Consider the following 27,974-nt stretch of genomic DNA (forward strand, 5'->3'; position numbering starts at 1 on the left):
TGTTCAGGAATTTTGGATTTTATTAAAAACAGTCAAGGACATACAGTAAATACCACCAAGAATAAAATAATGAACGTTGACATCCATTTGTTAGGTAGAAATAAAGATATTCTACAGTTATTAGTTTAGTATATAAAAGTCATACAGAGGAACACCGACGACACATCAGCTAATCAAACAGTCTACGGTTTCTATGGCGCCGCAACATCCCGACTGACACCAACCGGATCAGTAACCAGGTTATTAACAGAATCATTAACCAGGTTTTTAATCCTTATTATTAACCAGATCATTAACCAGATTATGAACAGAATCATTAACCAGATTATTAACCAGGTTTTTAACTGGATTATTAACAGAATCCTTAACCAGATTATTAACCGAATCATTAATCAGGTTATTAACCAGGATATTACCAGATTAGTAACCAGATTATTAACTGAAAAATACACCGGATTAATAACCAAATTAATAATCAGATTATCAAACGGATAATTAACTGAGTTATTACCCAGGTTATTAACCAGATTATTCACTGGGCTATTAACCAAATTATTAACCAGGTTTCTAACAAGATTATAAACTGGATTATTAACTAGAATATCAACAGAATTATGAACTGGATTGCTAACCGGATTAATCACCAGATTATTGACTAGAATACTAACCAGATTATTAACTGGATTAATAACCAGATTATTGACCAAATTATTAACCAGATTACTAACCAGAATACTAACCGGATTAATACCCAGTTTATTTTGAGTGTCTGCAGATCAAATCTAGAACTAATTCAACACATTCACCAACAACCATCAGACCTCTTCATCAGGAGAATAAATCATTATCAGACACTCGTTTCTCACATGATCGATGAAGTCAAAATTTTCATATCTATCAGAATTATGACATTCTTTCTCATAAAATCTCATGAAGATGCAGAAAACTTATGAAATAATGAAACATAAATTTTGTAGTTTCTGTGAAGATTATGAGAAAACATTTTCATGGTTACAAAATGGAGTACTGCAGGTACACAGTATTGTATCCTTTCTGTCAGATTATTAAAACAAATATAACAATGATGTATATGATTAATTACCAGCTGTAATTATAATCTATTATCTATATAATAACTTCTTACTTTTGTTACTTTTAGTATATTTTGATGCCGATATTTTTGTAGTTTAAGTGAAGTAAATATTGAATATTATTACTACACTATAAATATATTATTATTTCATTATTTTTTTATAAATAGATCCAAATCTCTCAAATTGGAGAAAAATGTTCACAAATTATTTCTCAAAATCAAGATATCTGTTTTTAATCATTAATATTCAGTATTTATATTAACCAGATTATTAACCAAATTATTTACCAGATTACTAACCAGCTCATTAACCAAATTACTAACCAGATAATTAAGCAAAAATATTTACTGGATCATTAACCAGTTTATTATCCAGATTATTACCTGGATTATTAACCAGATTATTTACTGGATAATTAACGGTATTATTAACCGGGTTATTAACCAAGTTACTATCCACATTATTTACTGGATCATTAACCTGATTATTAACGAAGTTATTAACCAGATTACTAACCAGAATATTAACCATATTATTAACCAGATTATTTACTGGATCATTAATGAGATTACTAACCAGATGACTCATTAGATTATTTAGCAGATTATTTGCCAGATTACTAACAATATTATTAACCAGATTATTTACTGGATCATTAACCGTATTATTAACCAGATTATTTACTGGATCATTAACTGGATTATTAACCAGATTATTAATCAGATTATTAACCAGACTATTTACCAAATTACTAACCAGATTACTAACAAGATAATTAACCATATTACTGACAAAATAATTAACTAGATTATTTACTGGATCATTAACCAGATTATTAATCAGATTATTTATTGGTTAATGAGCTGTATTATCATTAAGAACAAAACAATCTCTTAATTAGCTGACACAGGTGTTGTAATTATGAGATGATTTCTCATAAAATACACAATGAGAAGAAATGTCATAATTAGTTGTGTTTACCTGCACAAAATATTCCAGGATTATTTATGTCTAAATGAATATTAATTATTTCATGTTTATTTTCCCACTTATGTTGTTTATCATGTTGAGAATCTGATGTTTTCATATTAAATGTTGTTAATAATAGTGAATATTATTGTGCATATAAACATCACAAACCATCACATACAACCTACACTCGTTATTATTTTAGGTAAATGTTGAAAAAATTAAAAAAGACTGAAAGCAGAAGACACACAACCATCATCAAGACTCTGACCTGCAAACCCTAAACCCTAAACTCTACCGGAGAACAAGAGGAGAAGAAGAGCGAGCGGCTCGGTGACTTCCTGCAGAGACAGAAACATCATGGCTCCCGACATCCGCTTCGTCTGTGAACGAAGACACGACAAGCCGCGACAGTGTCTCCTCCAAACACACATCCACCTACTAAAAATTTCTTTATTATTATTCAGAACTCAGAACGTCTGACGGTGGTGATGGAGTCAATTCTCTGTAGCGTAGCGTTAGCTCGTTAACGCCTCAAACATCATAAAGTTCGTCTGTGGAGAGCGTAAGAAACACTGAGTGATGTCATAACTCATAATAAATAAATAAAAATGATTTTTTTTGTCACAATTACAAAATATGTCTGAGAACGTTTATCTCATAATTGAGATTTTGTATAATAACACTTATATAATAATAATAAAAATAATAATAATAATAATAATAAAAGAAGCTTTTAAGGTGGATTTTTTCCCACAGGGACTAATGAGTAAAAATCAGACGCCACGTTGTGAAACTAAAACTCTGTGACATGAAGAACCAAACACTCTGGATCGTCCTTAAACGTCTCGCTGTGGAGTCCATCCACCTTAAAGGATTTAAGGTGGAAAACTTCTGAAGAATCAGAAGCGTTTGAGTCCAGCGGTGAAGCTCGTGTTTACAGTTTGTTCCTGAAGGCATCCCAATATCTTTAATGTCACCAGAGGAAGAAGAACAAACAGTTTTGATCCTCTGCCATATAAAAACATCCTGCTTGTCCGAGCACAACACTGAACCTGAATGCATCACGCCGGCCGAAAGGTTTACATGTTGCAGAAGCTCCTGAACGAATCACAGTTTTTACATTCATGAAATCAGCTGCAGATAGTCTTTCTCCAGATCCGGGTCCCCCCCCTCAGTAGGTCCTCCTCAGCAGGTCCCCCCTCAGCAGGTCCTCCTCAGCAGGTCCTCCTCACCAGGTCCTCCTCACCAGGTCCTCCAGGTTCAGACCGACCTGATATGAGTCCCTTCTCATGCTCAGTTATGTCTTATAAGTTTTTGCAGCAGTTGTTGGGTTGACACCGTCTGTTACACACATTTTCTGTCAAATGTACCATTTTTTAAACTCAAGAATTGATAAAAATCCTCCAGAATCCCACATTTAGACGGCAAGACTTAAGGAACAGCCGAGAAGAATCCATGCTGTGACTTTCAAAAAGAAAGACATTTTTTTCGGAGTCATGTGGTCGAAGGTTCAAATCAAGAAACAAAGATTACAGGAGAGCAACAAACTGGAGCTTCGACAACGAGACCCACAATCCTCCTGTGCTGGCTGCGTCTCAAAGCCTCAGATCAGGATCTCAATCAGAAACAGATTAAATATTTTACTGTCAAAACCATCAGTGTGAAATCATCTGAAATATCCAGAAAACTTTATGGACTCAGAAAAAATATTATATCCATTATGGAATACCAATTTAAAATTCATTATTTTTATAGATTGTAGTACTTTTTTAAATGTAATTCAAATATATTTATTTATTATTGTTCACTTTAAAAGCAATTTGAAATAAAAAATGTTTTCTTTTTCAAAATAGATATATTTTTAAATAATTTAACAGAGCAAAAAAATACAATGTTTGGATCTAAAATAATAAGAAAATCAAATCTAGTGGTTAAAATTCTGAAATTGAAATTGAATGATAGAAATTAATTTTTTACTTTTCTGAATCAGAATTTGTAAAAAAAAAAAAAAAAATCATCAGTCAAATAAAAACGCTCTGTGATTGGCTGTTTGTTGGTGAAATGCACCCTGGGAGTCGTAGTTCACACTGACGGGTCGCAGCTCAGACATAAATGTGATTTCAGTTTTCAGGTTCAGATTGAAATCCTGATCCGGATGTGGTCCTGGTAGTCCGGTGGGCTCGGACCCTCAGGTGAGCGGCCTGGACAGGACGCTGAGGAAGGCGGAGGACCGCCCCCTGGACAGCGGCGGACCCCGCCAGTGAACCTTCATGTGGTGCCTCAGGTTGGAGCGCGACGAGAAGCGCTTGTCGCACTGCTGGCAGGAGAACGGCTTCTCCTTGGTGTGGATGCGCCGATGGCAAATGAGCGCCGTGGACACGCGGAAGGACTTGCCGCAGTCTGGGCAGCGGTAGCGCTTTGGCTCAGTGTGGATCCGGCGGTGGTTCTTCAGGGACATCAGGTTGGGGAACTCCTTCTGGCAGGAGTTGCAGAAGTAGGTTCCGGTCTTGTGGCTGTTCTTGTGGTTGAGCAGCGAGCTGGCGTGGCGGTAAGAGCGGCCACACTGACCGCACACGAAACTCTTGGAGCCGCTGGTCGAGCCCACCGGGCTCAGATCTGAGGAGACACACAACAAAGCTTTTATATTTGTGCTCTGACTATATTATTACCATTAATAATATCATCAACCGGATATTCTACAAAGCTTTTTGCATTTTTGGCCAAACTTCACTTTGATGTTTTTTTTTTATTTTTGGACAAACTTTGACATGGGTTTGTTTTTTTTTTAAATTTTGCCAGAATATATCGAGATGTCCGAAATAAAAAAAAGTCAGACTATAGCATGTTTACATTTTTGGTGAATAAATCATGAGATTTTTGAATGCCCCGATACTCTCAAAACGGTCTCATTACTGTTGATACATGTAGTAGCGTGACTTTTTAAGAAATGACAAAAAACACCATATTTTGAGATGTCCAACATTTTAAATATGAAATAATCAAACTATTGCATGTCGAAAATTTTCGTGGAAAAGTCGCCAAATTTTTAAATGCCCCGATACTCTCAAAACGGTCTCATTATAGTCTGTCGATACATGTAGTAAGGTGGCTTTTTTAGAAATGATTAAAAAAAACACCATATTTCGAGATGTCCAAAATATGATAAAAGCCATGCTATGTATAGCATGTCGAAATTTTTCATGAAAAAGTTGCAAAATCTTTAAATGCCCCGATACTCTCAAAATGGTCTTGTTATAGTCCATTGATACATGTAGTAGAATGGCTTTTCCAGAAAAAAAAACACCATATTTTTGAAATGTCCAAAATTTTAAATATGAAATAGTCATACTACTGAAAAAGACAAACATTTTTCAACTGGCCCGAAACTCTCAAAATGGTCTTATTTTATATTTAAATTGACCATTTTTCCTGATCTTTCCTTGACATTTTTTTTGTATTTTTTATAGAGATGTATCAGTATCCTGGATGAGGCCTGTAAGTGGCAGATCAGTTGGCTCAGTGAAGTAGAAGAAGGACTAGAAGTCTGAATGTTTTTGGATCAATTCCTGTCAGACCCGGTCAACCTTTAAAATCTAATATCCACAATAAAGAAGACTTTACTTAAGGCTCTGGGGTTTCCTTCATTTACATTTACCAATAGAACAGAAATACAGATAACAGACCAAAAAACCTTTGTTACATTCTTTACTTTTACTTACTTTGTTTCCATTGTTGTACCATAATCTGACTTTTTACTTTTTCATGACTTTCTTGTTGATCAACCAGAAATTCTGCACGATTTTTTTGCATATTTGGACAAACTTCACTTTAACCGTTTAGTTATTTTGACATATTATATATACTATGAGGTTTTGGACATACTATATACAGTGTATTTTGTATTGACACTCTTACCATATTCAACATGCTATTCTACAGCAGGTTTTTTTTTAAGCATTTTTGGACAAACTCTAAATTTTTTACTTTTTCAACATGCCATACTACATACGTTTTTTGTTTTCGTTTTTTTGACACACTGTAATATGGTGTTTTTTTTTTACCAGATGTTAGACTGGGGAAGATTAAAACATCACCACCACTGAAAATGAAATAATACAAAAAAATTCAGATATTTCATCTGAACAAAGAGAAAAATATATTTTATATATTCAAGAAAGCAACCAACAATCAGCCTCCTTATAAACTGTTTAGCTGTTTCAGTTCTTGGAAATAAAACAAAGAAACAAGAAACCAAAGTGAAGTCATGGCAGCCATGAAACAGGATTTCAGAAGAAGACAAGGTCAACTTGTTAAACAACAATTAGCGTTTCGGTTTACAACTAAAATCACAATGAACAGATTATCTGTGTCCTCATGAGGCCGTCAGCTGGTCGAGCTGAGCTGCTCAACCATAAAGGGAATTACACACAAACATGACATCAGAGGAAGTGGCAGCACATCAACGATCTGATCAAAATAAAAACGGACTCAGCAGCTTCACTTTGCACCAGCAACATTTGGTTCCATTTCATTTCTATGGATTAGATTGTTTAAAATGAACAATAACAATTAGGTAATGGATAATTGGCTGCTGGTGAAATTCAATATGTTTCAGTTTAATAATCATCAGAAGCGTTAAACATTGTAGTGACATCAGAGAGGAACAAACAGAAGACCCCAGATCCCCACTGGACATGGACTGGTGGCTTTGAGAAGCTTGAATGGTCAGGGGGCGTGGCCAGCGCCCAGAAATGCAGGCGGGGGGTTGAGATAAAGTTAGTGTGTTAATTTTTCTTTTTAAACATCTTTATGGATTTTATGAAAATTGGAAAAAAATTAAAGAACATCATAGTATAGTATGTCGAAAAACTCAAAAAACAGTCAAAGTGAAGTTTGTATATAATGCAGAAAAAGTAAAAAAAATGGTCAAAGTGGTCAAAAATGCAAAAAAACCCACTGTAAAACACCACATTCATCATGGAAATAGTATAGTATGACTAAAAGTACCAAAAAACACCAAATTATAGTATGTCCAAAATAAATTTAAAAAAAAGAAGTCATCATTGCATTGTATTGTCATAGTATAGTATGTCGAAAAGGTAGAAAATGGTCAAAGTGAAGTTTGTCCAAAAACGAAAAAAAATGACGTAGAATCTCCATAGCATAGTACAACCAAAAATAACCAATAAACACCGAAATTATAGTATGTCCACAGTTTGAAAGAAAAAAATGTTGAAAAAGTAAAAAAACAGTCAAAATGAAGTTAGTCTAACCAATTAACACTGTATTATAGTATGTTAACAATTTGAAATGAGTCATAGTATAGAATGTCAAAAAAGTAAAAAAAAAATGGTCAAAGTGAAGTTTGTCCAAAAATGCAAAAAAAAAACAAAACAGTAAAACACCACATTCATCATGGAAATAGTGTAGTATGACCAAAAATACCAAATAGCACCATATTATAGTATGTCCAAAAGGAATTTTAGAAAAAAGTCACATCATCGCATGTCCAACAATGAAAAAAAAATAGTCTGTAAAAAAAAATAGAAAATGGTCAAAGTGAAGTTTGTCCAAAAATGCAAAAAATTATGTAGAATCTCCATAGTATAGAACGACCAAAAATAACCAACAAACATCAGATTATAGTATGTCCACAGTTTGAAAGAAAAACAAAAAAAACATCATAGTATAATGTGTCTGAATGCATTAAAGCAGCTGGTGTTATTCTGTACAATAACATCCAACTGAAGCTTGTTCTGATCTATAATCAGACTTTAAGCTTGTTAAATGAGTCTAATAGTGAATGAGTCTTATTGACCGTGTCTCAGGAGGCTGTGGTTTATTTTGGGCATAAAACATATGAAACATGAGGTGCCATTTCTTACACAGCATCATTTAGGTGTCTAATGAAATTTCATACAATCTAAACAGTCTAGATTTTGTCTAATTTGATATGAATTTTGACAGATTTAAGAAGAAAAATATTGCAAAGAAACTTAAACATTATGAAGTAATGCAAAAGTATTCATCTAGAAAATTGACGTGGTGCCAGAAAAACATCTGATTTGATCTCTTTCGTGATTTGTATGATTATTAAAGCAGGTGTTCCTAATAAAGTGGCCACAGTCCTGGATTTTAGTGTTGCAGCTGTAGAAGAGAACGATTGAACACACTGACCTCCACGGGGTTTTTTCAGCTATTTATTTTCAGTACTCAGCAGTAAGGGTTATAGTATATGGACAAGTTTTTCTGTTAAGAAATGAATTATCAAAACATAGTTTATAAAAGTGTATAGTAAGCATTACATATATATGCATGAAAACAAAAAGTTAAAACAAAAAAAGGGGTTATAGTTGTTCCAAACCAAATCTTTTTCTTCTCTCTAACTCTAGTTGAAATGCAGGCGGAAAGTGTCCACTCAGAACCAAACAAACACGTGAGGAGGAAGATGCAAAAATAAAAATAGAGAATGTACAGTTATTATTTCTGTGTTCTAGTTCACATCGACTCCTACAGCACTTGACGGTCACTGCACGGCTTTCACTTTTTCTTTTTCTTTTTTTTTAACTAGCACCAGTGCTCCTGAAAACGCTGACAAACTGTGTTCTTTAAAATGCACACACAGAGGCTTCCAAATAGTCAAAAAACGCAATTAAATATAAAGAAAAATAAAACAAAATAACACCAATAAATACAAGAGGTTACCATAAAAATGTAACATAAAAAGGTTCAAATGATGAGGACCGATCGACTCCAGACGGAGAGTCGCCAAGTCGTCCCTTTTACGTGAGTGAAACAGGAAGGAGGCGGGGCTTATGGAAGAGAGGCATGATGGGAAGGCTGACTGAGAAAGACTGTCACAACATCACTTGGTAAAAGGCAAGAAAACACTTTCCATCGTGTACAGTTCTTAAATGTTCAGAGTCCATCATCTCCACAGAACAGGGGCATTGTGGGTAAGGAGGGGGGGGGTTTACATCAACACAGCTCTAAACTCACACATCCTAAAGACTAGCGCCGTCCATTACAAGTGTTAATAATAATAATAATAATAATATAAATAAATGCATTACTACAATGATCTGTCGTCTTTTTTCCTTCTTATAAAAGAGAAGAGGTGTTTCTATAGATTATACAGTCAGAAGAACGATTACAATACAGGATCAAACAATATACACTGTGACTTTACTCTGTGGCTCACCGCTGCTTCTGCACACATTCAGCCGCTTCAGGGCCCATCGGTACCAATCAGGACCGGTTGGGACCAATCTGGACCAATCTGTATTGATCTGGACCGGTCGGGACCAACCCGGATCGGTCAGGACCAATCTGGACCAACCGGGCCGGTCGGGACCTACTGGGACTGATCTGGACTGATCTGGAGCAGCCGGGAAGAATCTGGATCAATCAGGCCGGTCGGGACCAATTGGGACCAATGAGGGCAGATCAGGACTGGTCGAGACCAACCTGGACCGACAGGGATTGGGACAGATCAGGACCGGACCGGGCCGCACAGGATGAGAGGGACTCTACTCTGTTCACACACACAGATTAAAACACAGGACGTACCGAAGACTGGATAACGGAGACCAGATCAAAAGAACAGGAAAACTGCAATGGGATTTTAGAGACCGGACAACCGCGACTTGATATCGGACTCCGCATTTCAGAGATCAGACCGGATCATGAAAAAGGGATAACTGTGGCCAGGTTTCGGAGACTGGACAACTTTGACGTGAAATCTGAGACAGGATAACTGCATGGTGATAACAGAGACTGGATTTTGGAGCCCAGATCATGAAAACGCGAAACTGTGATCAGGTTTCAGAGACGGGACAAATGAGACGCGATATCGGAAACCGGATTTCAGACATCAGAGACCGTATTTTGGAGACCGGATGCGATGGGATAACGGAGACTGGATCGTGAAAACAGGATAACAGACAGGATATTGGAGACAGGACTTCAGAGACCAGATGCTTCGGTTCACACAGACAGATTCCAACACAGGAGACGGAGACAGCAGCTCTCGCCATGACCACGTGGTCCTCACACGTCTGTACCCCGTCCAACACCAGGTTATAGTCATTAATTTTAGCGTAGTTATGCACTTGAGTTTGTTGACGGGGCTTATTTTATTTGGAATAAAATAAAAGCAATGATAGCTACTTATTGCTTTTTTTATACAGCTGACCTATAAATTGATTTTAAGCTCAGTGAACACGGATTATTTGAACGGAACAGAACTTTGAACGGAATTTTTTCCATTTGTATGGGAAACTGAAATCTTCCAGGACACCTGAACCGGCTCACACTTTGTCTAACTGAAGCCTTGAGATTAAAAAGACGAGATAACTGGGACTGAAAACCAGAAGACGTCCTCGAAACTTACAAACTGACACGTTTAAAAAGATGAAAAACAAACAAACAAAATATTTATAGATTTGTTAAACAATAAAAAAAAAATTACGCATCAGCTACACAAATCATTTTTTGAAACCTGCTTATTCACCACAAACCGTTTTGTCTCTTAAAAAGCCAGAAAATACAGACTGGAGCCCGACAGATAGATTATCGGCCATTGAAAGGCCCAGCATTATATCTGTCTGATATGTGCCATTATTTACTTTAATGCAGAAAATGTCTTCACTACTCATTTCTTTTAACAGCGCATAGTTGAATCGGTCCTCATAGTTTTGTGGTGAATGTTTGACCTTTTAGAGAACACGTAGTTTTGTGCAGTAAACCTTTGTAGTTTCCTGCAGGAACTTTCTATTCTCCGATCAGAACCGAACAGAACTCAGAAAGCTTTACATCCACGACACGACTGGGGGGTATGTCACACCGTAATGTCCAAACTGTCCCTTCAACAGTCTGTGCTGAGAAAGCTTAAATGAGACATTTAACGCTGAACACGCTGCGACTTTAACACTGATGAGATGCAACTAGCTGCTGCTGCTGAATCTGTGTGTGTGAAAAGCTCGTCAGTGCAGGAAGCGACAAGAATATGAAGCTCATCATCAAGAAACACGCATACACATTTTAACCAAACAGAAGCGTCCCGTCTTCAGTCCGAAAAGCTCCCACAAGTCATTGCTGCCTCCCGCCCAAACTGTTACAAAAAGGTACCAAAAAAAGGAAAATAAACCACAGCTGTCCGTCTTTACCAGCACTACATGTTGGTCTCACATAAAAACACTTTCTTTAGACTGACTCAATCAGAATAGGGTTTAAAAACATTGTGACAAAGGCCACCAAAAGATTTCATCAAGACAAGCTCCCTATGAACGTCATCAGAACTGGGATGGAGGCGGGAAACAGAGAAACCAACTGTTGCACAGGACCAATCAGCTCCTGGGGTTGAAATGAACAAGATGGCTCGAAAACAAGCAACAGACTCCCTCCGCCCGGACCCTCACAGCAGCTCTGTCAACCGAGTCACAGCCACGGGACTCATCAGTCTCTACGAGCCGGGCGCTAACAAACAGTCCGCTCGGTCGCTGCAGCTGTGTGAGGCCACGGCTCCAGAGGAAGGTTCAAACACCTCAGCTGGACAGGGCAACATGCAGTGGGGAGTAAGGCAGGTGTAGTGGAGTCCGTCTGTCTACAGTCAGTCAGTCTGTGTGGGACAGTTCTACAACCAGGGCCTCGTGGGAACATCTGTGAAGAAAGCCTCTGCTCGGGAAAGTGTGTGTGTGAGTTCACGTCCTCCCTTCTCTGTCCTCTCTATGTGTGTGTGTTTTGTGTGCGTGTGTGCAGCATCCATTTTGTGTCATCCGTCCTGCTCTGTGTCTGTTCTGTCATGCAGGACCTTGACTGAGTCTGTGCATTCTGTCCTTCACACACGCACTACAGCCACACATGGAAAATGAGGAGTTTGACCAGGAGGAAGAGCTACGTTTTGGCACCTCCAGAAACCTTGGCATGTGACTGCAACCCCCCCCCCTCCCCCTCCCTCCCCATGTCTCGCCCACCCCCCTCCCTCATCCCTTAGCTTATATGAAGGGGCCGCCGGGCATACCCAAGAAGTTGGGCGCACCCATGGCCATGGGAGGGGGCGCCGTCGAGCCGCTCCAGTGCACCTTCATGTGGTGCCTCAGGTTGGACTTGGAGGAGAAGCGCTTGTCGCACTGCTGGCAGGAGAACGGCTTCTCCTTGGTGTGGATGCGCCGGTGGCAGATGAGTTGGGTGGAGACACGGAAGGACTTGCCGCAGTCGGGGCACTGATAGCGTTTGGGCTCGGTATGGATCCGGCGGTGGTTCTTCAGGGACATCAGGTTAGGGAACTCCTTCTGGCAGGAGTTGCAGAAGTAGGTCCCGGTCTTGTGGCTGTTCTTGTGGTTGAGCAGGGAGCTGGCGTGGCGGTAAGATCGGCCACACTGATCGCAGACATGCGATTTAATGACCTCACCATGGCCCCCACGGCTGCGGGCTTTCGCCATGCTGCCGGGGTTAAGTCCTTGCTCTTGCATCAAGGTGAGGTCCAGACCTGACCCCCAGCCCAGCTCCTGGGAGCCACCCGGTCGAGGCTGCTGGGGTCTGGGCTGGCGGGGCTGCGGTGTCTGTCCATGGGTGATCTCCATGTGGAGCCTGAAGCTGGCCTGTGTAGGAAAGGCTCGTTGGCAGGACCGGCAGGTCAGCTCCCGCTGCTTCTGGTGGACGCGTCTGTGGTTGTAGAGCTGAGAGGAAACACGGAAGGCCTTGCCACAGTCGTGGCAACGGTGGCGCCGTGTCTCTGAGTGGATACGGCGGTGGTTCTTCAGGGCAAGCAGGTTAGAGTATGTCTTGAGGCACACGGCACAGTGGTAGATGCCGACAGTGTGGGTATTCTTGTGGTTGAGGAGGGAGCTGGCGTGGCGGTAGGAGCGGCCGCACTGATCACATCTGTGCAGAGACGAACATGGAAAACAAAGGGGGAGGAACGAGAGGACGGGAGAGAAGGAAAGAAAAAGGGAGATTAGTAACTGAAGATGGTAGTTTTCTTTTACTGTTCTATCAAAATGTATCTCCGTTACTGGTTACCACTTTTTCTTAAGACTTAACTACTCATCATCTAAGATGTTGTACATACAGGTATATGATCTGAAATCCGGCTTAACGTTTTTAAAGAAGACTACTACAAAGTGGTGTACCATTTAAAGTTACGAGTTCTACACAGATCATAGGGGAGAGGACTGCTGGGTGGGGAGGGAGGCACATGGGAGAAACTATGGACAAACAACTGGGATTCATGTGGGGACTGGGAGGTATCTGCTGCTCCCTGCACTGCACAAATGGACACAAGCTTCAAACAGCTTCTTTCACATCTGGAAACAATTTCAAAGTCCTTCTGTCATAGCCTTCATTTGGGTGATTACTAAAATCTGAATGTAATGATGAAAAATCCATCAAACATGCCCAAAGAACCTCTACCGTAAAGAATCCTTTAACCATAATAACCTTGAGACATGTGCAGTGCAGCTAGCTCCAAATACGTCCTGATCTTCCCTGTGATATCAGTTTGCCAAGACATCAAAATGCAAGAGCCCCATCACAAAACTGCATTTTCTTGTCTAATGACTGGCCAGTGTAAAGACACTATCTAAAGAAAGAAAAACACAAACAAATCAAAGACTACAATCAAAATCAAAACAAGAGCAAGTAACAAACAACATCAATACTTTAAATTTAGCTAATATGCTACACACAATATACTATTAAATCAAATCTGTGTCAAAGATTGCTAAGAAAAATTAAAGCATGAAAACAATACATCTAAACATGAAGGTAGCCTAAAAAACTCAAGTGTGTGATATATATGCTAACTGAAAGCAAACGGGGTTGACTTATCTGGTCTCTCCACTAATTCAATTTGTCCAAACTTCAGAAAAATCCGAATTCCGGCACGCGTATGGTCCCAAGGAAGCCGGATTGGAGATCATATACCTGTAATAGACACGTAGAGACCTAAATTTATCTTCACTATTTTTTTCAACTTCGAAGAATCACAAACAACTGACGAGAACTCACGTGTACCGACACTCCTCGCCCTCTCCTGGCGGTGCAGTGGCCTTCCTCCTGACTTCCATGCCTACCTGGTTGTCCCCGCAGCGATGCCTGGCTAGACCAGATCTCCCCTGGAAACTCTTCCCACAGGTGGGGCAGCCAAAGGGGGTGGCACCCTCCTCGTGGACCTTCTGGTGGTTTCGGAGGAACCTGGCCAGCCGGAAGGCTTTCCCACACGTGTGGCAGATGTGCTTCTTCCGCTGCGTGTGGATACGCATGTGGTTGCGCAGCGCCATGTAGTTGGTGTAGGGCTTGTCGCAGAAGTTGCACCGGAAGTTGCCCGTCTTGTGGGTGTGCTTGTGGTTCAGCAAGGAGCTTGCATGTTTGTAGGCACAGCTGCACAGGTCACAGGCATAGGGTCTCTCGTCAGAGTCCAGGTCCACAGAGCTCCTCTCCATACTGATGTTGGTGGAGCTGTTGGTGGAGGAGGATGAAGGCAGGTGCTGGGCCGGGCAATCGTGGGCTGCAAGTTCATCAGCCGTGGCAAAGCCTTCACAGCAGCCATCACACTCAAAATCCATCTGGACCCCAGGCCCTTGTGGTCCTTTGCAGAGGCCGGCTGTAGTGTGGGTGGCCAGCTGCCTCTGGGTGCGAAACCCCTTTCCACACTCTTGGCAGTTGTGCTTCTTCTGGGCGAAGTGGAGACGTAGATGGTTTTTCATTGCCAGCCTGTTGGGATATGTGGAGTTGCAAACATTGCAGTGGTACTCCCCGATTTTGTGAAGGTTCTTGTGATTGGCCAGACTGCCTGCGTGTCGGTATGTCTTGCCACATTCTTCACAGGCAAAAGGCCGCCTTCCACTTTCTGCTGGGTCAAACTTTTGGGGCCTGGAAGTTCCAGCTGAAGAGTAGGGCTTTTTGAACCCTTGGTGGCTGTATTTCATGCCCATCGCCTGGCCCTTTGATGATTCTCCTCTCATTGTCTGCATTTGAGACGGGCCAGGCTGCTGGAAGCGGGAACCATTGGGGCCGGTCCGAACAAGACCTTTGGCTCGGTGCTCCTCATGGAGACGGAGGTGGTTGATGAGCTGCTTTTGGATCTTGAAAGCCTTGCCACATTCTTCACACTTGTGCCTGCATCAGGAATGGGCAGATACAAAGAAAACACAATAGAATATCTGTAAATATTTGGGACTTGTGAACTTCAAGCAATATTAAGCCGTTTCTAGTAATAAATGTCACCTTTTACTTTATGCATTATGGCCAAGAAGACTAATTCCTCATACGGTTAGCAATCTAAAAAAAGTTCATATGATATACCAAAGGGCAACATGTTTGGCAAAAGATTATCTGAAGCTGTACCCTGGAAAACAGGGTAGGCACATTTATTTATTCGTCATTAGCCTACACATCAAGCTGTTAAATGATAAATCAATAATTAGGAAATTTGATCTTGATGCATCTATTTTAACTTCACTAAACATAGATATAATAAAAAGCATGCAAGGTACAAATATCATCTTTAAACATAAACCTTGTCAGCCAACTTTATTATGTACACAAAAACAAAAATGGACAGACTCAGGGACCTACCTCTTTAGGTCAAAGTGGGTCCTTTGGTGATTTTTCAGAGCCAGCAGATTGTAGTAGCGCTTCTGGCAAACCAGGCAGCGGAAGACACCAGTCTTATGGGACTTCTTGTGGTTCAGGAGTGAGCAGGGGTGTCTGTACCCTCGTCCACATTGGTCGCACTTGTGGGGCTTGTCACTTTGGTCAACCAAAGGCCTACGTCCATCGCCGCCAACATCACGGCTTCCTCCGGCGACCCCACCGCCAACACCGTCTCCTCCAGACATCCCTTTGGCTCCATTTAGGCCCTGCTTGCTCAATGAGGTGGCCCGATTTTTGCCAGGGCACAGGTGGGTGATCAGATGGTGGCGATCAGCAAAAAACATGCCACAGTCGACACAAATGTGGTTGCGTCCGTCCATCTTGTCGTTGCCATTGGCTGAGCTGCCTACGATACTCTGTTGCTGGCCATCGGGCCTTTGGGGGCCATGGACCAACTGGTGATTCAGAAGGTCTTGCTTCCTGGAGAAGCTCTGGCCACAGGTGGAGCAGATCATCCTCCACTCCTGCTCCAGGTTGGAAGGTCCTGGCCCTGTTGGGTTATTGGCATGGCTACGCAGGTGGCTTCTGAGGGCTCTGAGGCTGGCGTAATGGTTTCCACAAACTGAACACTGATATACTTCTCCATCATCATCGTCATCTTTGTCATTGCTACCCATCCTCTTACCTCCGCTCTGGGAGTATTGTCGCTGGCTGCTGCTTTCTTTCAGGCTGCTGGAGCTTCCTGCGGGCAGCGAGGTTCCACTGGAGCTGTGGTAGTTCATGCTCCCCATGAAACCGTTGGACATGTTGCTCTGCTGCTGTTGCGGCTGCTGGCCACGACGGGGACACATGTGCGACTTGATGCCAGATACATCTCCATACATCTCACCGCAGTCTGCACATACGTGTCTGTCAGCCTGACGGTGAGCAGAGTTGCTCTGGGAAAGTGAGCTGCCATCAAAGCGATCGTGGAACTCAAGAGAGTCCAACCCACTGCTGTGGCCACCGTCAGGTACAAAGTGGGCAGCATCACCAAGATTTCCCGGCAGTGAGATGGGAGTGGTGGCTCCGCTGCCTTCCTGGACGTAGCTCTGCTGGGAGTCTAGAGTAAGCGGCTCCGGAGATAGCCAGTCATTGCTGTCATTGTTAATAGGCTGGTTGGAGGGACGCCCTTTGTGGCTTCGTAGGTGGCTGTGTAGCGCTGCCAGGTGAGGGTACTGCTTGCAGCAGATGGTGCACTGGTAGTGGCCTGTCTGATGGCAGCGTTTGTGGTTCACCAGGCTTCCTGCATGCCGGTAGCTTTTGCCGCACTCCCCACACTTAAAACGCCGCTCTCCATCATCTGGAGAATTGGCCTGTGGCACACGACCTCCAGAGGGGGAAGACACAGAGCCCTGTGACCCAGAGCTTAGTGTGTCCGAGTTGAGGATGCTGTCCTGGCCATGGGAGGCAGGGTGGGGATCATGGGTCAGATAGTGGACCTTCAGAGTCTCCAGATCTGGGTGTCCTGCGCCGCAGTATGCGCATGTGTAGATGGGATTGTTGACTGGGGGACCCATTATGGGGTCGTAGGGACCTCTTTTGTCACTTGGCAGGGGTGGCAGGGGCAGAGGGTCCCCAAGGGCAGGGGTGTATGCTGGGGTTCGGACCGCACTCAGATTGTGGGGCATGATGCCGGGGAAACTGCGTGGGAGGCCAAGAGAGGGGGAGGCCGAGTTGTGTAGCAGGATGTGCTCCTGAAAGTCTGTCTTATTGGGCAGCGCTATCTGACACAGGTGGCAGAAACACGAGGCTGTGTCGTCACTTGATGACTGGGTGCCACTGCTGCGCTCCTCATGGAGGCTGCTGCTACTGCTCACCATGGAGGCCCCGGGGGTCTTGAACTTCGAGTGAGTTCTCTCGTGGCTGTTTAGGGCAGCCAGGTTGCCAAATTGTTTAAAACACACAGAGCACTTAAAAGTTCCTTGCTGGTGACACTTCTTGTGGTTCACCAGGCTACCGTGGTGCCGGTAGGTTCTGTCGCACTGATCGCACTTGAAGGGTCTGTCCCAAGCGTCGTCAGATTCTGGGGAGCCTTTTTTTCCGTGGTCGTCTGTCTCGTGGCTTTGTAGGACACTATGTCCCATACCACTATTATTCAAATGGGAGCGCCCGAACCCGTCCGAGAGGTCTTGGGCGAGACCGTAGTCCCTCTCGTCGTGGCCCGGCTCTTCAGGAACTTCTTCGCTCTCTTCTTCTGTGTGTGCACTACTGGGGGACAATGTATGGATACGTAGGTGGTTCTTCAAAGCGACCGCGTTAGGCAGGGTACGCGTACAAACAGGACACTGGAATGAACCGACTTCGTGAGATTTTTTATGATTAGCGAGGCTGGCTGCGTGCTTGTAGATTCGGCCACACTGTTCACACTCAAATCGTCCGTTTTCTTCTTGCTGATAATGTGCTTTCATATGCTCTAGAAGACTTGGAGTACTCGGACAAACCATATCACACGCTTTACAGGGGAAACCCTTGGCACGACTCATATCATGCATTGCCATAGTACTCTACAGCGAATCGGTTGGAGGGAGTCACAGTTCACAACATAGCAATGAACAGTGACGTGAGGGAGGCGGAGGAGGAAACAGCGGGGCTTAGCTCTTCAGCTGACGGCAGCGGTGCCGGCCATTCTCTCCCCAGTGCAGGTCCAGCCAATCGGGGCCCACCTTGAGAGGCGGTGGGCCTGCCGGGGTCACACCAGCCAATGAGGTATCACTGCGGAGAAAAGAAGAAAGAAGAGGAGGGTTACTTAATATTGGGGTACAGTAGGTACAGCTTATTATCACAATATATCTGGGTGGCCGTTTGTGTTTTTTTCAGTTGACCGGTGCTAGATAAGATGTTTTATTTTATCTAATGTAGATTGTAATACCAACAGTCATATTTCTGACAGCGTTGGTCAGTCCATTTGCTAAAAATCATATTTTACTGCAATAAAGACGGCTCCAGTGAGCTGTATCTTAGAGATAAAACAGATGATGACAATATATGCATTGTTTCCCTTAGGTTTACAGCTTTCGGGGGAGAGATATTTTCCGGCGTGCATTCCCCCCAGTAGAAAATTCTGTACAATTTTGAGTAAAATGCTAGCCTGGGTATACCCATACTGCCTTGCTCGAATTTCATTTCGAACCTCCAGGCAGTCTGGAAACCAGAGAGGTTTCTTAGCCCTGTTTTAGGGATCCAATCACAGAATGGGGAGGGACGGCAAGGCGATGACGCATACTACTCGGCAGACGGAAGCTTGTAGTTTTGTAGTTTTCTTACGGATCCAACATGGCTGCAGCAGACGCGAAACTCTTTAGCTGTAGATGGTGTTTTAAATAGTTTCGAGCGAAAGTTGATTTTAAAAGAAGAACAACGTTTGACTTTACACTCCTGTTTCACCATGAAAAAGGATGTTTTAGCCTTGCTTCCAACAGGATTTGGGAAAAGTCTACTAATCTACCAACCCTATTAGCCCTGCTGCTAGCGCCGCTAATAGCCCCGCTACCGTAACGCCGGTGATCTCCCTACGAGCCGGTGGACAGCGGAGCCGCCGAGAGACCCGCAGCAGATTGTTTATTGCCCATAAAATCAGTGGATGTGTGTGGTTGAATGACATGAGGGGGAATAAAGCATGAAAATAAATAATCTTGCAGAAAGCGAGAACTGGAGAAGCAAAGCAGCAAGCAACACTCTCTCAGACACACACACAACAAACATCAATTTCTGCCGCTCTACATACGTCATCTGGTATAACTGATACGATTGGCTAAGAGCTACCAACAGACGCTTTTGATAGACATTCAAAGCGTCCAATAAACGGCTCCGGAGGATCGTAAACCACGCCTCCTCTACAGAGAAATGAACGGCTGGTTTCCAGACTAATCTCATTTGTGATTAGTCTGGTGTTAGCCAGGCTAGTAAAATGCATCAATCTTGTGCACTTTGAGAGCTAAATGTGAGCAAAAACCTCACATAACATTTTTGACCGTGAGATACCGTGATATAGAATCTTTATATTTATCCTACTGTGACATTTTTAGTTGCTGTTAACAGCTTTCCACTAGGACATGCGCAGCCAGCCATCGGGAAAGATAGCTGTCTAGATAACTGGAGAATTCTCACATGGACACTGTGCTCTTATTCTGAAAGCTGCAGGTGTTAAGCAACAGGATGTAATTCAGATCGTTAGTCACAGTTTAGCTTTTTTGATTAAAACAACTTTAATTGTTAGCTAATGTTAGCTTGCGGTTACTGAACGGCTAATGCAGCAGTGTGTTTGGGGCACCCCCCTAATATAATGGAAGAAACACTGATATGCACCTATGGGGGAACTTTTGTGTCTTTGTTGTGGAATCAGAAATCATTTTTCCACACTGCAATCAAAAACTAGAATTGAGAGTGTCTTAAAAAATGTTTTTTCAACCAATGGTTTAAATCCCCCAAATATTAATTTGGTCAACCACAGGTGGTCTACTACGTCTGTAATGCAAACAGTAATATCTATGGCAGTGTTGGTCAGTCTGTCTGCTGAAAATCCCACTTTACTGCAAGAAAAATTACTCTTATGTATATTTCTCAATATACATGTTATCACAATACTCATATACACATACAGGGGAACCTTTCTGTTGTGGAATGACAGAGCAGGTTTCAGAGCAACTATTTACACACCGCACACTTGTTTTTCCCCCAGCAGTCAAAATCGCCAAAATACTAATCATATTAACAGAGAGAAGCAGAAAATCTTCATATTTTAAAGAGCAAGAAACCAGAACAATTCACAGACCAATAATAATCTTCACATCTTTAACACACAGTGCTCTTATTTTGAAAGCTGCATGTGTTTCGTGACAGGAAGAAATAGTAGCTTTTTGTAATTAACAACTTTAATTGTTAGCTAATGTTAGCTCGCGGCTAACGAACGGCATAATGCAACAGCGTGTTTGGATCTCTGACAGCCCCCGACAGGTTGATAGTATTTAGTTTGGCGCGCACACACGGAGAGATAATGTGGGGACTAGGGATGTCACGATTATAGATTTTCTTGGTACGATTATTGTCAGAGAAATAATCACGATATTACGATTATCATGATTTTTTTTGCATTAATTAATTACACACTACTATGAAACTAGAAACAAAATGAGGTAATGATAAATGTTCACTGACTGAGGACCTTTAGAAGATTACATTTCTTTTTCTTATACAGGCCATTGCACAGTGACACTGAAACTGTTTAACGACTCACTCACTACTATGAGACATGTTCGGCTTTACCTTACGTTATGTGATGGGGCTTAACTTGTCCCACTGCACTGTATGCCAAATCAGTGTCGCACACAATTAATGGCAAATGACACATTAAGTATTTTCTAACAATTTATTGTTATGTTAAACATTGACATGACTTAACCCAGTTACTATTTACCTTTACGTTGTCGTACAACGCCTGGTGGTTATCCCACAGGTGTTGAAACATGTTTGATGTATTGCCTGTTTTAACAACAATTTTTTTGTGGCATGTTTTACACCTGGACAGACTGTCTTCAACAATGACACCATGGTCATTTTTGGGTAGCCAAAACATTCCCACAGGGATGATTTTACACTTTTTTTCCCCAGAGAGAATAGGTCTTCCCCTTCCCCTTCCCCTTCCAGAGCGAAAAAAAAGCAACACAATTGTTGTGTAACTTTATTTTCGTTCGTTAGATTCGCTTATGTACCAACATGGTTCCAGCATAATCTTTTCCGGAAATTGGCAGTATTTAGGAAACGTTACGATTAACTAATGGTTACGTTTAATACCGCGATTAATCATGAAAACAGGTAATCGTGACATCCCTAGTGGGGACGGGACTGATACAGACAGGTAGGCATGGCAGCTCGGTGTATTCAGAGTGTGTGTAAATGGTAAATGGTCCTGCACTTATATAGCGCTTTTCTAGTCGCTTTGCGACCACTCAAATCGCTTTACACTACAGACTGCGCTCATTCACCTTTTCACACCTGCCACCATTGGGAATTCATTCACACACCGATGAACACAGCACATCGGGAGCAATTGGGGTTCAGTATCTTGCTCAAGGATACTTCGACATGTAGGCTGCGATGGTCAGGGATCGAACCACCAACCCTTCGGTTGGGGGCCAACCAACTCTCCCAACTGAGCCACAGCCGCCCCTGTGTTTGTGTGTGTGTGTGTGTGTGTGTGTGAATGTGTCTAACGTCACGGGGAGGACGGAGAGGTGGGTCGGGGTTTTGACTGACTGACTGGTGAGAGACACTCTGCTGAGCAACACAATGCAAAATAAGTTTATATTATGAATAGTGTAAATATACTTTCGGTAGCTTGAAATGTGACATTAGTGCAGCACATGAGACTCTGGAGCTGCCAAAGTCTAGGTCATTAATGGGAAACCCTTACACCACTATGTAGGAATGTCGCCAATATCATGACATGATTTTTTTTTTACTCATGAAAAAAAATATACCAGTATAATCATGAACGATACGATATGGCACACCCCTACAACAAACTGTCGTTACATCACAACGAGTCCACAATTGTACCGCTATATTCTTTTTATGATAAAAGAATGCATATGGCTTCAAACTCACTGAGGCTAAAGTACAACAGTAGCAGCATGAACTTAAAGTAACTCAAGTAAAAGTACTCAATGCAGAATGTTTTATATATTCTATATATATCGTCTTTTGGATTATTTACTGTTGTCAGGGTAACTCCTCATTTTGACTACTTAATTTACTTGACTGTGATATAATTTATAAACATGTTTCATCAGTTTTTATGTTGAAAGGTAGAAGTAAAATTATAAAGTTACATAAATGAAAATACTCAAGTAAAGTACCTTACAACTGTACTCCAGTAAATGTACATAGTTACATTATTTTTCTATTATTTTCTAATATAGCTGTTGAGATTTCGACTTGAAAATTTACATTCATTGACGTTGATTTTTATTTTATTGTACTATTTTTATTCATGCAGACTCATAATAATATATTTTTTAATTAATATATATATATATATATATTTTTTTTTTTTTTTAATTTATTTATTGTCAGAAACAGCTTTATGGACTTTGGTTTTAGAAATGTTCCCAATAAAACATCTTTAAATACTTCATCAAGTATACAATAATATATAAAACATCCAGCATAAAGAGTACTTTTACTTTTGTACTTTTACTGTAGTGAAGTAATTTCACAGAGTGGTATTAGTACTTTTACTGTGGGAAAGTAATTAGATTACTTCTTTCACTGCTGCTTAATTCAAAGAGAGTCAAAGTAAAAGCTTCATGAAATCTGATACTTAAAGCCCATAAAGTTACCAATATTAATTTGTCTTAAAATAAATCATCAGTCAGAAGATAGAAATTAATCAGCACCATTTTCAAGGACTTTAAGACACTGAAACCAAAACTTCCAGACTCAAAGCTTTTATCAGTGACTGATGACACTGTGTGTATGCGTGTGTATAATATTAATAATACACACATTATATTATAATTAAAACATCTGATATGGCTTTAAAAAATATATAAAAATAATTCATTTCTGTCACAATTAAATTAGATTTCTTCATTTATGAGAGGTGTCAATATTATCTCATTCATCCATAAGCCATAATATATAAAGAATAATAAAAAATGTACGCCATTATAACTGTTATTCTGAACAACTCCATTGGATCCAGACCAGTATCTACACCAGTATCCGGACCGGTATCCAGATCAGCATCTAGACCGGTATCCAGACCAGTACCTAGAGCAGCACTGAGAAATTAGTTATGAGTTATTTCAGTTATTTTTCGTCTTTGATGTTTTGTTTCAGTTAATAATTAGAAAAAAACAACATGTAAACTTGAGAGGAACTAAATTAATGAATCATTGAGACTATCTTGAGATATTGATTATTTGATTAATAATTACTGATTGATTATCACAACAGAAGCTGATTAATATTTTTATGGCTTGATTTGTTTCAGCTTCAGTGGGAATCATAAACAAAACATGAAATAAATGTAAACAAACGGCAGTTTATTGATGCATAGAAATGATAATTATAATTATTCCATCAGATTTCAGTAAACTAAATGAAAAATAATATATTTAATACAATTTTTGGGGATTTTCTCTGTCTTTCTGACATTTTCCAGAACAAATAAAAAATCATTTGAGTTAAGAAACTGTTAATTTGACAATAAAAACTATTATCAGCTTTTCATGACGTGTTTAATGTCTCAAATGTTATTATATTTATATTATTTTTCACTTTATGTGTGATATATGGATGCTTAATAAAAAAACATAAAAGCTTCTTATGAGTGAAATTCAGTTGGAAGAGGACTAAATTATTTGAAAGATTTTACATATTTCCTATATATTACAGTGAAAATATTACTTGTCTAAATTGTTCAATGCAAAAATAAAGTTTACAGAAGTTATTTTTTAATATTGTCACTTTGTTGTTTGTTTTAACTTTGAGTTTTTATTATTAATCAAAGCAGAAGCAAAATATAATGACTGGGCTGTTTTTATTCCAAATATTACATTTTTGGGGTTTTTTAATGAGAAAGAACATTAATTATAATAATTCTAAATTATATTAAAAATCAAATCATATATTCAAAATAAAGCATATTTCTAACCTTATAAACAAACAATTAATATTTAAATAAACATTTGTTAACTTGGATTTCAAATTTATTTTTTATATTTTTCATGTTTCTTGTGCTTCTGATGGTCAATAGTAATAATGAGAATATTCATATCAAACCTCCAGCTGTTTATCATCTTTATAATCTTTTAAATTTCTTCCTTTAATTTAAAGGAAATTAATATTTAATGTTTGGGTTTTTTTATTAATTTACTTTATTTTATCCTCCTGTGTTTTTAATTTTTTATGACCCCCATTTGTATTTGTTTATTTTACAAAAGCATTTTTTAACCTTGTTATTAATAACTTAAATTCATATAGCACCTTTTAACAAACCCATAGACGCTTCACATTAACATTTATAATAACTGAATAATAAAAGTAACAAAGTTTGTTGTTATGTTTAATTTTATAACCTGATCCTGTTTAAAATGTCAATTAAAACAGAATGCATCCAATTCTGAATAAGTTTATATATTTACAAAAAAAATAACCGCGTTTCATTTGTTTTTCACAGCAGCCAAACTCTAATAAATACGTATCTTCTGAGTAGCTCATTTACTTTATTTGATTTTTAAAAATATATATTTGTAGTTGTTTTCTGTATAAATAAAGTGTACCATTATTATTATTATAATTATTATTATTATTATTAAGTATTTTTTAAAGTTTTAACCCCCAACAATAAGAGTTCAGGTTTACAGTCTGATGTAATAAAAGCATGATTTGATTTGATGCTGTGATATTAAAATGGGGTTTTATTAGAATCAGAAACACGTTATTGATCCCAGAGGAAAGTGATTCTGTTACAGTTGCTGCTGTATAACAAATATAAATAAGTATGTAAATAAAATAAAGGTTTGCTATACTAAATACACAACAATATAAATACAAATACAATAAGTCTGAAGTGAGAAAAGAAATGTACAAATAGTAAATAGAGATATGTATAAATATGTATTTATGCAACTGTAATAGAGTGACTAAAACTGAATTATTGCAGTCACAGAGTGAGCTAGAGCTCAGCCAACACTGACCACTCACAGAAAAACAACAGACAATATTTGAGATATTTAAAAAAAGCGTAAATGATGGAGAATAATGTGATAAATGAAGCCTCTCCTTCACAGCTGCCAGCCAATCATCAGCCTCTCTGAGCTAAACATCATGTAAACAAACCGAGAGGAAAGAAAGTGGCTTTATTCACTAACACAGTGTGCAGCAGTAACCCGGGTGTGTGTGTGTGCGCGTGCATGCGCGTGTGTGTGTCCGGAGCCGAGCAGCAGCATCAAACTGACAAAAGTCTCCTTTCCTGTGTCTGTCTGCAGCAGGTTAGTGTATCTTGACTGGCTGACCTTGGCCCGTCTCCTGTCGGGCTCATCGGGACAAAGCGAGGCATCCTCCCCGACACACGGCCATTTCCCTCGGCCGACTCCCCGAGTTTAACCGGGGAGCGACGCCCGAGCCCGGCCGGGCGGCGGAGCATCAGAGGGGGGTTGTGTGTGTAAAAAAACCCGTGCTGGCGGTGTGTTTCCGCCGCGGTGCTGTGAGCAGAGCGGGGAAAACAGCTCAAGCCTCGGCCCCTTTCTCTGAGACCCCCTCTCCTCCTCTCTCTCCTCTCATCGGAAAATGGCTTTCGAGCAGCGAGCCATTTTCCCCCATGCTAATGGGCTAGCATCCCGCTCCAACCCCCCGAAAACAAGCCGCCAGCCGGCCGGGTACCGCCGCAGGCTGCCGGCCGTCGGTCAAAACAAGACGCACACTACACTTTAACTCACATTAACTATACCAAGCTCTTGTAAAAAAATAAAAATAAACAATTTGTGGAGGTGAACGACAGTCACGGCCGAGCTAATGTTAGCATGTAGCATATTAGCAACCCCCCGCGATGAGAGAAAGGGGGTAAAACGGAAGTTGAAAATGGTAAACAAAACCACCAAAAAGGCCGAACACAAAGCTGCGCGGCTCGGAGACCCGAACCGGGCTGGTTTTACAGCACCGGGAGAGTTTAATAAGAGGAAAGTGTGTCCGCGCAGAGGGGTTAGCATGCCAGCTAACCCCGGGCTAGCCCGGAGCTACACAAAGATCTCGACCAGCTCCGCGGCCCCGTCGATGAAAACCTCGTTTTAGAGCCTTTTTCTCTCCGCTGCTCACTCACCCTCGATCGGCCTCCAACCCGCACAGCTCAACGATGCACGGCGGGGAGATGTGAAGATGTTCCAGTTTCACGGATTCGGCATGGTTTATTTTCTCCTCCTCCGGTTCAAACACCGACTTTTGGTTCTTGGCTCTTTCCCTCCGCCGCTTCTGCCGCTCTACCGCCTCTACCACCGCGTCCTACCGAAGCGAACTTCCTGCCCCTTCTGCCGCGCGGCGCGCTGCCGCTGGTCGTCATGATGCGCAGAATGAAACAGCGGCGGTTTGTTGTTTTCCCGGCAGTTTGAGTTTTTTACTTTAATTCTCCAAAAGACTCACAGCAGAGACAAACACACGCCGAGCCGAGCTGAGCCAGTTGGAAGCGGCAAAGCTTTGTTGATAGAAATATGTTTTTATTTATATCTATTCATCTCCTGATGATTTTTTCGTTCTTATATCTCTGTTCCTTCATTCAAAAGGTATTTATCCAGGTACCTGTCCAGGTGTGGGCACTGGGACCTCCTAATTTACATCCAAATAAACCAAACTGTCTAAATACTGGTCTGAATACTGTTTAAATACTGGTCCAGATACTGTCTAAATACTATTTAAATACTGGTCCAGATACTGGTCTAAATACTGGTCTGGATACTGTTTAGATAGCTACTATTTAAATACTGGTCTGGATACTGTTTAAATACTATTTAAATACTGGTCCAGATACTGTTTAAATACTGATCTGGATACTATTAAAATGCTGCTCCAGATACTGGTTTAAATACTATTTAAATACTGGTCCGGATACAGGTCTAAAGCCTGACCACATGATTCATTTATTTGATGGTTGCTGCTGTTCACCCCCATAGTGAGAGACGCTGTAGACCAAACTCCATTCGGAGTTCTGCTAAATTTTGAGTTTTCTTGCTTATTTATGAAAACATTCACAGAGCAGAACACGTTTACATATACCTTCATGGTAAAATGAATCTCCTGGTTCTGGTTGTGGTTAAATACATTTTAATATGTTAATAAACACAGATTTAAGCATCTATCAATGCCTTTTTACTGTTGGTGTTCACCTCTGTAGGGAGGGAGAGACGCTTTAGACCAAACTCCATTCAGAATTCTGCTTAATTGGTGTTTTCTTGCTTTTAAGTCAAAATCCTCACGTAGCAGAACAAGTTTAAATACATGGTCGTGTTAAAGAGAATCTGTTGGTTAAATCAGGTTGAGAGTGTTATTTTAAGTTTCGTGAGATTTGATGTAACATTAATAAACTCTTTCTGCTGGTTTTGGTCGCTCTGCTTGGAAGAAAGAGCTGTAGACCAAACTCCATTCAGAATTTGTGTTATCTTGCCTTTTAGTAATGATTTCCACATAGCAGAACCAATTTAAATTCCTGATCCATGTTGAAGAGAATCTGCTGGTTAATGTTGGCTGTGCTCTAACAAGTTATAATAAATTTATAAA

General features: G+C 40.7%; 1 protein-coding gene across 1 annotated transcript; it reads right to left on the bottom strand.

Moving 5' to 3' along the window:
• On the bottom strand, window positions 1-26,697 carry si:dkey-89b17.4 (zinc finger protein 646). The gene is made up of 5 exons (XM_059347235.1): window positions 26,527-26,697; window positions 15,645-18,416; window positions 14,076-15,185; window positions 12,088-12,950; window positions 1-4,682 (listed from the first exon to the last, which is right to left on the bottom strand). Exons 2-5 carry the CDS (start codon window positions 18,200-18,202, stop codon window positions 4,255-4,257), a joined length of 4,959 nt encoding a protein of 1,652 aa, XP_059203218.1. The 5' UTR covers window positions 18,203-18,416; window positions 26,527-26,697; the 3' UTR covers window positions 1-4,254.
• Window positions 26,698-27,974: the final 1,277 nt, after the last annotated feature.

The sequence above is a fragment of the Centropristis striata genome, chromosome 13, assembly GCF_030273125.1.
Source record: "Centropristis striata isolate RG_2023a ecotype Rhode Island chromosome 13, C.striata_1.0, whole genome shotgun sequence".
NCBI lineage: Eukaryota > Metazoa > Chordata > Actinopteri > Perciformes > Serranidae > Centropristis > Centropristis striata.